This window comes from Ammospiza caudacuta, chromosome 10 (assembly GCF_027887145.1).
Source record: "Ammospiza caudacuta isolate bAmmCau1 chromosome 10, bAmmCau1.pri, whole genome shotgun sequence".
Classification (NCBI taxonomy): Eukaryota; Metazoa; Chordata; class Aves; order Passeriformes; family Passerellidae; genus Ammospiza; species Ammospiza caudacuta.
The window spans coordinates 20,653,998-20,666,205 of NC_080602.1; the positions used below are offsets into that span (position 1 = coordinate 20,653,998).

General features: G+C 55.5%; 1 protein-coding gene across 2 annotated transcripts; it reads left to right on the forward strand.

Moving 5' to 3' along the window:
- Nucleotides 1-851: 851 nt before the first annotated feature.
- MFGE8 (milk fat globule EGF and factor V/VIII domain containing) lies at nucleotides 852-12,208 on the forward strand. Of its 2 annotated transcripts, none has more exons than XM_058811022.1 (10): nucleotides 852-1,033; nucleotides 4,446-4,571; nucleotides 4,795-4,920; nucleotides 5,428-5,541; nucleotides 5,951-6,132; nucleotides 6,521-6,676; nucleotides 7,533-7,677; nucleotides 8,506-8,708; nucleotides 9,985-10,140; nucleotides 10,808-12,208. In XM_058811022.1, exons 1-10 carry the CDS (start codon nucleotides 961-963, stop codon nucleotides 10,949-10,951), a joined length of 1,425 nt encoding a protein of 474 aa, XP_058667005.1. In that variant the 5' UTR covers nucleotides 852-960; the 3' UTR covers nucleotides 10,952-12,208. The 2 variants fall into 2 exon arrangements, with proteins under 2 accessions (XP_058667005.1, XP_058667006.1); XM_058811023.1 differs by having other exon boundaries at nucleotides 8,524-8,708.

Genomic DNA, 12,208 nt, shown 5'->3' on the forward strand with positions numbered 1-12,208 from the left:
TCCATGACAGGGTCAAATGATCCAGCATTCCTTTGCTGTGCAGTGCTCTTTTCCAAAGAATTTGCTGCTGAATATGGATTTAGCCTGAATATGCTTTAGTCTTCCAGGGCTAAATATGTTTTTGCCTTCCAGGCCAGAGCTCCCCACAGGGCACCAGCTCCTCTCAAGAGCGTGGCTAGGCTTTTCTAGCTCTTGGTGGTCAGGCACAGCTCAAAAAGGAGCTAGTTTGTGGCCAAACCAGTGGAGCTGTGGCACAGTGCTTTGGGCAGAAAGCTGTTATGTCACTGCCAATCCCTTTCACATATTTGCTGGACCTGGCTGCAAGCTGATTTCCTTGATGCCAGTTAGGAGGAACTTGGGAAAACCCCAAGCATGCCGCTGGCATGCTGGATGACACAGGGCACACACAGAGCACACACAGGGTACTTGTGCTCACTGTCCATCGGAGGGGAAGCCCTCTCCAGCTTTCATCCCACCCAGGGACAGAAAAGCGGGGTTTATGCTGCAAAACAGCTCTCCCTTTGCCAAGTGCTGGCAGCCCCCAGCACATTCCGGTCCAACTCTGCACCCTGTGCCTGCCAGCCAGGGCCAGGAGCCGTGGGCACTGCCAGGCTCGGCAAGTCCCTCCCGGCCACCCGAGGGACATGGGGTGAGCCAGCAGTGTCCCTCACTGAGCATCACCAGCGTGCCCGTGGTGGCTCTCACTTTGCCGAGACACTTTCGCTGCTTTATTGCTGTACTCTCCGCGCTGCTGCACGCCGGGAGCGCGGACCCTCGGCCGGGCTGTCCCGGGCCGGTCCCGCCCCGGGGGCGGGCGGCGGAGCACGTGGGGCCGCGCCGGGCCGGGCTGAGTCACTGCCCGCCCCGAGCCCGCGGCGGAGCCGAGCCGAGCGGAGCCGAGCACAGCGGAGCGGCTCGGGGGGAGCGCACGGCACGGCACGGCACGGCTCGGGACGCAACATGAGCGCGGCGAGCTTGTTTCGGGCGCTGCTCGCCGTGGCGGTGGCGTTCCCGCTGCTGCTGGTCGTGTCCGGTGAGTGCCGGGGATCAGGAGTGCCGGGGAACCGGGGATCAGGAGCGCCGGGATCCCGGGGATCTGCGGTGCCGGGGCTCAGGGGATGCGGGGTGCAGGGAAACCTGGGTGCCAGGCAGGCTGGAATGCTGTGGATCCGCAGCAGTGGGGATTTGGAGTGCAGGGCTGTCCGGTGTGCAGGGATTCCGGGGTGCGGGGCAGGCAGAGCGCAGGGAATCTGGAGTGCAGGGTTGCCTGGTGTGCAGGGGATCCGCGGTGCAGGAGAGGATGAGTTTCGGGGGATCCAGAGTACAGGGGAGCCCGGAATGCCGGGGATGTGGAGGGCAAGGGATCCGGGGCGCAGGGGCTGTCCGGGTGTAGGGGGTGTGTGCAGGGAAACCCGAGATGCCCGGATCGGCGGTGCCAGGGATCCGGGAGGTGCAGCGAGAGGAGCTGGGGGTGCAGGGTGAGCGGGTCCAGGAGTGGGACAGCGTGCAGCCCCAGGGCCGCTGCTGCTGCCGGAGCGGGGATGGCGGGTCCCCGGCCCCGTCCCTTCTCCCAAGGCGGGAGTCTCTGAGCCGGGCTGTCCTGTGCTTTCAGGCTCAGATAACCGTGCTCGCAATGTAAACAGCGTCCCTGGGACCGCCTGGTACGCGCCCAGCTGGCCTGGCCAGGGCAGCCCCGGGGAGCAGCAGCTTCATCATAACCCCGTGGGTCATGCCTGGGGCGCTTGGCTCCCGAAGGGATGGATAAGACCAGGGAAAAGGGGAGCAAAGCCTAAGTGGAGGCTCCAGGTCAGGGACAAAGGGCAGCAGGAGGGGGTGAGAAAGGCCTTGTTTATGTTTGCTCTCCCTGCATGGTTGAGGTGCCCTTTTTGCCCTCTCAAGACATGACTTCCCCCAGCCCCGCTGGTATGAGCTGTCCCAGTATTTGGAGGATGTTATTTTTGCCTCCCAGCCAGCCTGTGGGTTCATATAAGCAAACATTTCCAAAAGCAGTAGTTGATCTTTGTTGCCTTGGTTCCTGAGTGTTCAGCCTGCGACAGCTCTGTCCTTGACTGGAGAAAAATGTATGTGTGGAGGATGGAGATGCTGAACAGCTCTGAAACCAGGCCTGAAACAGCCCAGAAACAGGAGCATCCAAAACTGCTTGCTACCATGGAAAAAGTGACCTGTGTGCCTCACTGCTAGGCAGGGGGCTGGCTACCAACACCCACTATGTAAAGGATTATTCCTGGGAGGGGATAAAAGGGAGTCCAGTTACTTGCAATAAGTGAAGTGTAAAACCCCTCCTGCTGCAACCCTGGGAGGAGACCTTGCTGCTTTGCTGCTGTGTCACACCCCAGACACTCCTGTCCTGGGGGCAGTGCTGATGCTGGGGAGCATAAGTGTGCCTGGGGAAGCAGCTGTGTCCCACTGTTAAACAAAAATAGCTCAGTCTGTGTGGCCTTGATGGGCTACTGGGAGAGATCCGTGGGATGGGGTGGATGGATGTGCCCAAGACCTGTGGAGTACAGGCATCCCCACTATCAGCAGGAGCCCTTTCCTCCCATGCTGTAGCTCATGGCAGCGCATTGATGGAGCATGAGGTCATGCAGAACAGGCTGGGCAGCACAGGCAGTGATTTGAACTGGTGCCCAAGTTTTTCTGCCTCCCGAGGCTGGGCTAAGGGAGCTGCAGCATCCTTATGGAAACCTCCACCTGATGCTGGAGGTTGCTGCCTGCCACCAGTGTGTACCCTACACATGTGGAGTGTCAGGAAGAGTAGGATTAACTTGAAGGAGTCCTGCTATTAAAGGACTAATGAGTAGGAGCTCATTGAGTAGTAGCTTAGGCAAATGAAACCTGCGTTGTTTGGTGTTCGTCTGGGCAGTGAGCCCACAGCTCATCAACTTCCACCTTCTCCAGGTCATGGAGGCAGTGAAGGGTTATTCCTAGGTCTCCACCTGGGTTCAGCCCTTTTTCTGGCTTCTGCAGGGTAGCAGAGAAATGCCTGGCATCAAGGGATGTGCTGTCCTGTTTGACGAGGGGTTACTGAGGCTTTCAACCAGTCCTGTGGAAATCTGGTCTAGGTTTGTGGAATGTTGCTGCCTTGCAGCTTTTAGGCAGAATAAATTGAGGGTGGGAGGAATTTCAGTCCAGCTTTTGCAATCTGATTCAGCCCAGCAATGGAGCGTAGAAGGTTGGAGGGTGCAGTGGGTTGACATCATTCACTTCCCTCCTCAACAGGACAGGGTGGGGAAAAAAAGGAAAATATCTAGAGTGGGTCCTTCCCATGGGCTGCAGTTATTCATTAACTGCTCTGGTGTGGGTCCTTTCCATGAGATACAGCCCTTGAGGAAGAGGCTGCTCCAGCCTGGAGCTGTCTGTGGGCTGCAGTGTGGATATCTGCTCCCTGTGTCCTCCACAGGCTTCAGGGAGACAGGTCTCCTCCATGGGCTGCAGTAGAATCCCTGCTCCTGCTCCTGGATCACTTCCTTTCCCTCCTCATTCTCTGCCGGGGGTGTTTGCAGGGCTGTTTCTCTCACATTTTTCTCACTCCTCTCCTACAGCTGCTGCACAGTATTTTTTACTTTATCTTGGATATATTATCACAGAAGCCATGCTGGTGATGGGCACCAGCTTTGAGCAGCAGAGGGTCTGTTTTGGCATTGGCTGGACTGGCTGTCTCCAGCATGGGAGCAGCTCCTGTTGTCCTCTTGCTGAGCCACCTTTGCAGCCCCCTGCCACCACCACCTTGCCACATAAACCCTACACCGTGGCAGATGCTGGGGATGGATGAACAGGCAGGGAAGATGCTGCAGCCCCACCAGCTCCCTGGGGGAACCTTCCTGTGAGCCAGGGCAGCCTTGTGGGAGCTGCTTGGAGAATGATGGAGGTCTGGCAGGCGTCCTGCAGAGATGGACCTTGTGCTTCCTCCCTGCCTGACTCCAGCATCTGGGAGCTGAGGAATGCGAGCTCCCCCTACAATGATTTTTCTTTTTGGTGTTTTTACAAGTACAAACTTACATTAGCAAACCCCAGCAACAGCACCAGCCCCATTCCCTTGAATCATTCTGTCCTTCTCATGCCTGAGCGAGCCCCAGCCTGGCCACTCACATTTTCCAGCCAAGTGTCAAAAGCATTTAATGCACCAAAACCTGGGTTTCCCCTGTTTTCACTTTGTCATATAGTGTCTGCTCAACCTCTTTTTCAATATGCCATTACAAGGCAGGTCCTTGCTGCTGGTTATGCTCCCAGTCTCAACCATTGCATTTGAATGCCAGCAGCCCTATGCAAGGTCCAGCTGCCTGTCCCTGCCAGGCTCCCTTTCCCTGTGGGGTTTGCAGCAGACCAGTTTCCTGCTGTTGGGCTGGGATGCCTTTGTGTGTGTGGGGCTCTGGTGGATGGCTGCCTTAGGGATGGCTTGCAGTGACACCTGGCTTTACTTCCAGGTGACTTCTGTGACGTGAACCACTGTCAGAATGGGGGCACCTGCCTGACTGGGATTAATGAGGCCCCCTTCTTCTGCATCTGCCCTGAGGGCTATGTTGGGATTGACTGCAATGAGACAGAGAAAGGTGAGGAGCTGACCCTTTCCCAGGTGCTCCCCTTGTCCTGGCCCTACACCACTGGGGTTCAGTCCTTCTGATGGCTGATGGACACACAGAGCACAGATCTGAGTAGGGATATGGTGACGGGATGAACTTGGGGGCAATGCAATGTCTCTGGGGAGTGGAAACACACTGTTTGCTCTTATTTTCCACCTGTGCCTATATTACAGTTGTTTTTCCCCTTCCCTAGGGCCCTGCCACCCCAATCCTTGCCACAACAATGGTGAGTGCCAGCTGGTCCCAAACCGGGGTGATGTCTTCACTGACTACATCTGCAAGTGCCCTGCGGGGTACGATGGGGTGCACTGCCAGAACAGTGAGTACAGCAGGGGGCACGAGGGGGAACCTTGTCCACTGAGAGCCTGGGGACTCCTGGGGTGACAGCTAGGGCCTGTGAGCAGCTGTGACTGCGTGGGGCACCAGGCTTTCAGGGATTATGGGCTGGTTTGGAGCTTGCAGGGTAGAGGGAAGGACCATGGTGTGGGGTGGGTTATGTCTGAACCTTGCTCTGCATCTCTGGAGGGACTTGGTGTCTCAAGTAATAACACAAGAGGTACCTTAAGGCTCAGCCTGCTCCATGCAGGCTCCCAGCCTTGATGTGACTGTGTGTCCTGGTGCACCTGCATGGCTGCACTCTGTGGGAACACAGCATAGAGAGATCCTTGGCTTCAAGCTTCTACCTGTGCCACCCTCTCTTCAGGGACCCTGCCATGGCCCTTGTTCAGGGGATGCCTCCCCCTGTTCTTGTTGCACTGCATGAGGGGTCTCCTCTCTGGGACTGGTTTTGTGATTGCCTCCTGAGCTGCTCCTCTCTCTCTCCCAGACAAGAACGAGTGCTCCTCCCAGCCTTGCAAAAATGGAGGCACCTGCCTGGACCTGGATGGTGACTACACCTGCAAGTGTCCTTCTCCATTCCTGGGCAAGACCTGCCACAGCCGTAAGTCTTTGGCACCAGCTGTACTGAATTCCCTTTCCCTCTTGTTCCCCACTGTCTGTCCCTCATTGTCAGGAAGGCTCTTACCAGCTGGTTTAGGGCATCTGGAGGGCCTCTGTGGCTATCCTTGATGCCAGCAGGCCTGGTCCTAATGGAGGGAACATCCTCAGGAATTTCTCCTCTCTGGAGTGCCCCAGAAAGGTCCTTTCTCCTCCAGACCTCTGTGCTGGAGGGGGACTGATGGATGGTGTGATTTTGGCTGAGGGATGAGGAAGAGAGGCCACCTTGGGGACAGCCAGGCACTAGGGCTGGCCTCCTTCTCCTGTTCTGCCTCCAGAGAAGAAAAAATGACCTCTAGTTCTGCTCCCTGGTTACTGTCTCTCTCTGATCCTGATCTCCCCTCTGCGCCCAGGCTGTGCTGTTCTCCTGGGCATGGAAGGAGGAGCCATCTCTGACGCCCAGCTCTCAGCATCCTCTGTCTATTATGGCTTCCTTGGCCTCCAGCGCTGGGGGCCGGAGCTCGCCCGCCTCAACAACCACGGCATTGTCAATGCCTGGACCTCCAGCAACTATGACAAGAGCCCCTGGATCCAGGTACCTGTGGCAGGACTGGAATGCCAGCGCAGAGAGCAGCCCAGCAGCCATGGCTGGTCTTGCAGTGCTGCTGTTATGCCATTTCACTGCTCCTGGTGGCAAGTGTGGGGCTAAATTGCTGCGTCAAGCTGCCACTCAGGGCTATCTTGGGATGTGCCTGGAGGAGGCAAGTCCATTGGAGGAAGATGGGACGTGGGTTGATGATCCCCCTTGCTCTGCCCACCTTGGGATGCAAGGCTGGAGGGATGGAGTGCTTTTTCCCTAAGGGAGCAGCCCCTTTCCTTGTCCCAGTTCCCACCCTCCCACCCAGACTTGGTGATCCTGGTGGGTGCAAGGGCTGTGCAGGCCATTGTCACTGCACCCCACTCATCCTCTTCTCCCCCCCCAGGCCAACCTGCTGCGGAAGATGCGGCTGAGCGGGATCATCACGCAGGGCGCGCGCCGCGTGGGGCAGCAGGAGTTTGTGCGCGCCTACAAAGTCGCCTACAGCCTCGATGGGAGGGAGTTCACCTTCTTCAAGGATGAGAAAAAGGATGTAGACAAGGTGGGCTGCGATGCTGTGTGCAGGGATGTCCCAGCTGCTCCCATCCAGCGGTGCTGTGGGTGCTGGAGTGGCTGGGAGCTGCATCCCTGTGTGTGGGAAAGTGCTTCTGACCTGGGGCAAAGCTGCGTTGGGATGGGAACTCTGCTAGCAGGGAGATGGCACAGGCAGTTCCAGTGCCAAGCAATACTCCCTGCCTCTGTTTAATTGACCATAATAAGCATAACCAAAGAAGCAGCACTGCCTGATTTAGGTCATTCAGATAGTATCACTGACACCCTGTGGGAACTGGGCTTGGTCTGGGAGTGCTACTGAGCAGCTTGGGTAGCTCGGTGATGTATCTGCAGCAAGCACCAGCTGACAGTGTGTCTCAGAGTGGGAATACTTGTAGATTGCCTACTCTCCACTTGCAGTTCTTTATGGCAAGTGTCTCCTGCTGGCTTTCTGAGCATCCAGGGAATGGTTGGAAGTATCTGGTTTGCTTTAAAAAAAATAGAAAAATTCCTCTTGTTTCTGAAGCAGTGGAAAAAGTGTGTGAAAGGCAATTTGATTCTATTTATTATGTTAAAAAGGAAGAAGTGAGCCACCTCTCTGCTTGTCATGATTTGAGGAGCATTGTGGTGGTGGGAGTGGGTGTTGCTGCATGTGTGGCTCTGTGGGGGTGAGGATGAAGCAGGGAATGTTGCAAAGCTCTGTTGGGAGTGTTGGAGCTCCTCCAAGGTCCTGCACTGTTCCAGGGCACAAAAACAGAGCCCAGCTTCCCCCTCTTTTGCTATTGGCAGTGCCAAGATCTCTGTCTGCCGTGCAAGGGATTTGCTGCAGGGGACTGTGAGAGATGGAGCACTGCTTACTGTTGCAGGTTTTTGAGGGGAACGTGGACTATGGCACCATGAAGACCAACATGTTCAACCCTCCCATCACGGCCCAGTTCATCCGCATCTACCCCGTGATGTGCCGCCGCGCCTGCACGCTGCGCTTCGAGCTCATCGGCTGCGAGATGAACGGTAAATGCCAGTGCTGTCCCCTCCCAGGGCGGCAGGGCAGGGGCTGACACAGGGCAGGGCAGCACCCCTTGGCCTGCTTCTGGTCCCTCAGGACAGGGAGTTTGTCAGTGCTTGCTTTTCCTCATGCTGGTGCCTGGGAATACCCAGGGGTGCGTTTGGGGAGCGCAAGGCGTTAATCCCATCGGCTCAGCCAGCTCAAGCTGCATCCTCACCCTGCTAACACCTTCCCAAGGCAGGAGTTTTTACTGTGCCCCCTCCCTGTCTGAGCTGTGAACTCGCTGCTTTTCCTGCTGGAGAGCTTGAAAAGAAGCAGAGGATCAAAGTCCTCTGGGAAATGTAAGCGATCATCAGCCTGAGCCCTTTCCCTGTGCCTCCTGCATTCCTGCCCTGCAGCACATCCCTGGGAGCTGAGTGGGACTCGCCTGTCGGTGTGGGAGTGGGATCTTGTGGGGGCTTGGGTCCTGTCCCTCTGCTGCGTGGGTGTGGTGCCATCCGTGCTTTTGGCTGCGGATGTCTTTGCATTGCTCTTTCTACATCCTTCTCTGCTTCCTGCCAAAGCTTTCTGTATTCCAGGGCTGGGCTGGGCTGGGCTGTGGGGACATCTACTCATCCCTGCAGCAGGAGGCACTGTGAGCCAGGGAATAGCTGGGAGCTAAAAATCCTGGGAAAAGACCGCCCTGCTCATCTGCTGAGCATTTCCCTGCTCGGCCCTGGTGCCGCTCTGGGCAGTGGAATGAGAATGTGGGGATGGCTTCTGACAGATCTGCGGGGTTGTGCTTGCACTTGTCTCTTTCCTTTTCACTGCCTGTGTAAACTGTTGTGTTACAGTGTATTTCAACACGGCAGGTTGCTCGGAGCCCCTGGGCATGAAATCCCGCCTCATCTCCGACCAGCAGATCACAGCCTCCAGCTCCTTCAAGACCTGGGGCATCGATGCCTTTACCTGGCACCCTCATTACGCTCGCCTGGACATGACAGGCAAAACCAACGCGTGGACAGCCCTGAACAACGACCAGTCCGAGTGGCTGCAGGTGGGTCTCTGGTCTCTGTAACCTGATATCTCCTCACCAGCTCCTCAGCTGTGCCCAGGGCCACCTCCTGTTTCAGGGGAGCTGAACAGCTGGGTTGGTGTGACCAGAGCCTTGTTGTGGGTCACAAAGTCCAGCAGTGCTCTCCCTGAGCGGGGATCACAGGGGCAGGTCAGGATGGGACCACAGCCACTGCTTTTAAGAGCAGTCCTGGAGCTCTGGGTCAGAATCAGCCCATAGGAACAAGGTGGTGCCATATCTGCACCTTCTTGTGGGGTGCATCAAGCATGCAGCACCGCAGTTCTGTCTCACCCCCTGAGGAAATGCCATCCCAGCCTGGAGCGACCATCCCAACACACTCTGGCTGCCCAGAACACCATGTTTCTGTTTTGCAGGAGAAAATCAGGCTTGCTTTTCTCTTCTCAGTCTGGAATAGAAACAAATAGTTTTGAAATTTCCTTCTCAGTTTCCCTTGCTCCCCTGTTTTTGTACTTTTCACATGATTCCATGACATAATAGGACAAAGCAGTTTAGATATTTGTCCCGCTTTTTATTTGGGAAATGATTAAAAGCAGCTGTCTCAGAACTCTAAATAAACCAGCTTATCGAGACATTGGCTGATGACAGGGTCAGGATGACACGCTGAGCTGGGCTATTGCACCACAGGCTGCCTGTTTGTATATATGTGCATAGATTTACATGTGCACTCAGGATTTATGTGTGTTGTATCACTGGAATTGCCCTCCATGAGCATGAAAACAGAGCTAAATTAATGAGGCTTTCAGCTCCTTTGGTGGTTTACCCTGTACCATGCCAGCAGCAGTAAACACAGTGTGGCAGAGTAAAGAGAATAGAAACCGTCTTGCTTAGAACCCAAATGTCAGATTGTGTTCAACTGCATATTTTCTCAGCCAGAATTACTTTCCAGTGGAAATGAATTTCCTCTGTGAATCCTGTATTTTTTTTGAGTTGAGATTTTTTGCTGTCCTTCCCACACTGGTGTTTCCAGCACAAAATGTGGAGGTGGCAGGAGTGGGCAAGGGAGTTGAGATGAGTTTGTGCCCGCTTCTGGTTGCTTTGAGTGACGCTGTGAGTGTTGAAGGACGAAATATTTCACAGTCATGTTTTATGATTTGTGTGGCATGGGGGTCAAGTGGTGTTTTCTCCATTCTTGACCCCTGGGGGCCAGCTCTTCCTGGCTGCCTCTGGAGTGTGAAGGGTGCTGTAGGGTGGGAGCGCTGCTCCTGCAAGGAGCTGTGACAAGCCTTGTCTCTTCCAGATTGACCTCCGGGACCAGAAGAAGGTGACAGGCATCATCACACAGGGAGCCCGTGACTTTGGGCACATCCAGTATGTGGCAGCTTACAAGGTGGCCTACAGTGACAACGGCACGTCCTGGACCCTGTACCGGGATGCCCAGACAAACAGCACCAAGGTGGGTGTGAGGAGGGCAAAGGGATTTCCCAGGGCTCAGGCATGCCGTGGTGGTGGTGTTCACAGGGGTCTTAGGATGAGGGAAGAGATGATTCTGACTCTATGTTTCAGAAGGCTTGATTTATTATTTTATAATATATATTATATTAAAACTATACTAAAAAAATAAAAGAAAATATTTCATCAGAAAGCTAGCTAAGAATAAAAAAAGAAAAAAATGATAACAAAAGCTTGTATCTCGGACAAAGAGTCCAAACTAGCTGATTTTGACTGGTTATTAATTAAAAACAACTACATAAGACCACAGATGCACCTGTTGCATTCCACAGCAGCAAATAATTACTGTTTACATTTTGTTCTTGAGGCTTCTCAGCTTCTCAAGAGAAAAAATCCTAAAAAAAGAATTTTTCATAGAATGTGTCTGTGACATGCCGTGGTGGGGAGGGATGAGGGGTGGGGCTGAGGTCACAGAATCACAAAAATATGCTGAGTTGGAAGGTACCCACAAGGATCATTGAGTGCAGCTCCTAGCCCTGCACAGGGCACCCCAAGAGTGCTCTCACTCTCACACCATGTGGCTGAGAAAGGCTTCTTGAACTCTGTCAGTCGATGCTGTCACCGCTGCCCTGGGGTCCTGGTAGCCCTGATAACCCACCTTTCTCCTCTAGATCTTCCATGGCAACAGTGACAACTACTCCCACAAGAAGAACGTGTTCGACGTGCCCTTCTACGCCCGCTATGTGCGCATCCTGCCCGTGGCCTGGCACAACCGCATCACCCTGCGCGTGGAGCTGCTGGGCTGCGATGAGTAGGCACGGAGAACAAGGACGGGGCTGCTCTTCCCCGCTGCCCAGCCTGCACCCTGCCTGCCCTGCCCACTCCTGCTCTGCCCTCACACCCCCCTCTCCATGTCCCCACACTCAGGAGGCGGCAAAGAGGGCTGCCCTGCCCCGCGGTGGTGCTGGGGCTGCAGCACTGCACTTTACGGGGCCCTTGCAGGTGGGATGTGGGGATGGCTCCTGCCCTCTTGCTGCTCCAGCCAGGGCTGACCCCCTCCTGCAACTGGGGCTTTCTTGGGGACACCATCCTGCAAATGAGGCCTTGCTGGGGGACCCTGTCCTGCAACCAGGGCTTGGCTTTATCTTCTCAGCTAAGCCTGGGGACAAATTTTCTCCTTCTTGCTTCTGCTTCCAGCAGAGAGGCTACAGCCAGTGGCAGTCCCTTGCCTGAGCTGTGTCTTGGGGCTCAGTAGTTTTCAGGGTCTTAGGGCAGGCTCCCCTGGCTTGCAGCCTCCAATGTCCCTCCTGCTCCCTGCTTGTCTGCAAGCAGGGGCTGTGAAAATCCTCTGATAAATCTCAGCTGTTGTCCCCTGCCCATTTTGCCAGGCCCTGAGTCTCCTTGCCTGCAATGTCAGCACCACATAGTGCGAGTGGAGTGATGAGACAGCTCCTGTTGAGAGGCACCAGATCCCCACTGATGGTGGCTCTATCTGCTGGGCACTCTGGCAGGCACCACAGTGGGCATTTTGGTGGGCACTGCCTATTCCCCTTGCTGGGATGCCAGCTCCAGCAGCCTCCCAGTCTCAGCATTGCCATCATCCCCAGCTTACTGCAGTTTGGCATGCCTGGCCATCCCTTGTCCTCAGAGCCCAGTGGTGACCAGGGGGACTGTGATCTGGTAGTGGGGAGAGTTGGTTTGTAGCCAGAAGGATGCAAGGAAAAGATGGGAAAGGTGGGTGATTAAACCACCCAAATGCAGTGGGCAGAGGGCCGTGCCATGACCCTTTTTGTAACCTGATTTTTTTCCCTTTACATGGGGTGGAGGGGAGCCTCTTGCAATGCTCGAGCCCTTGGGATTAGCAGCAGGAGATGAGTGAGTCCCAGGTGGGAGCACGGGCAGGCTGTCCTGGGCTGGCAGCGATGCTTCCCCTGCCTGCTGGGATGTTCACAGCCGTGGGGCTGGGCTGGCAGTGGGTTTGCTTTGGCAAGGGCTGAGGGAGCCCGAGTGGGATGGCAGCGATGGCCCCACTCTGGGGTGTCTCTGACAGTATTAAAACCAGCTGAAACTTT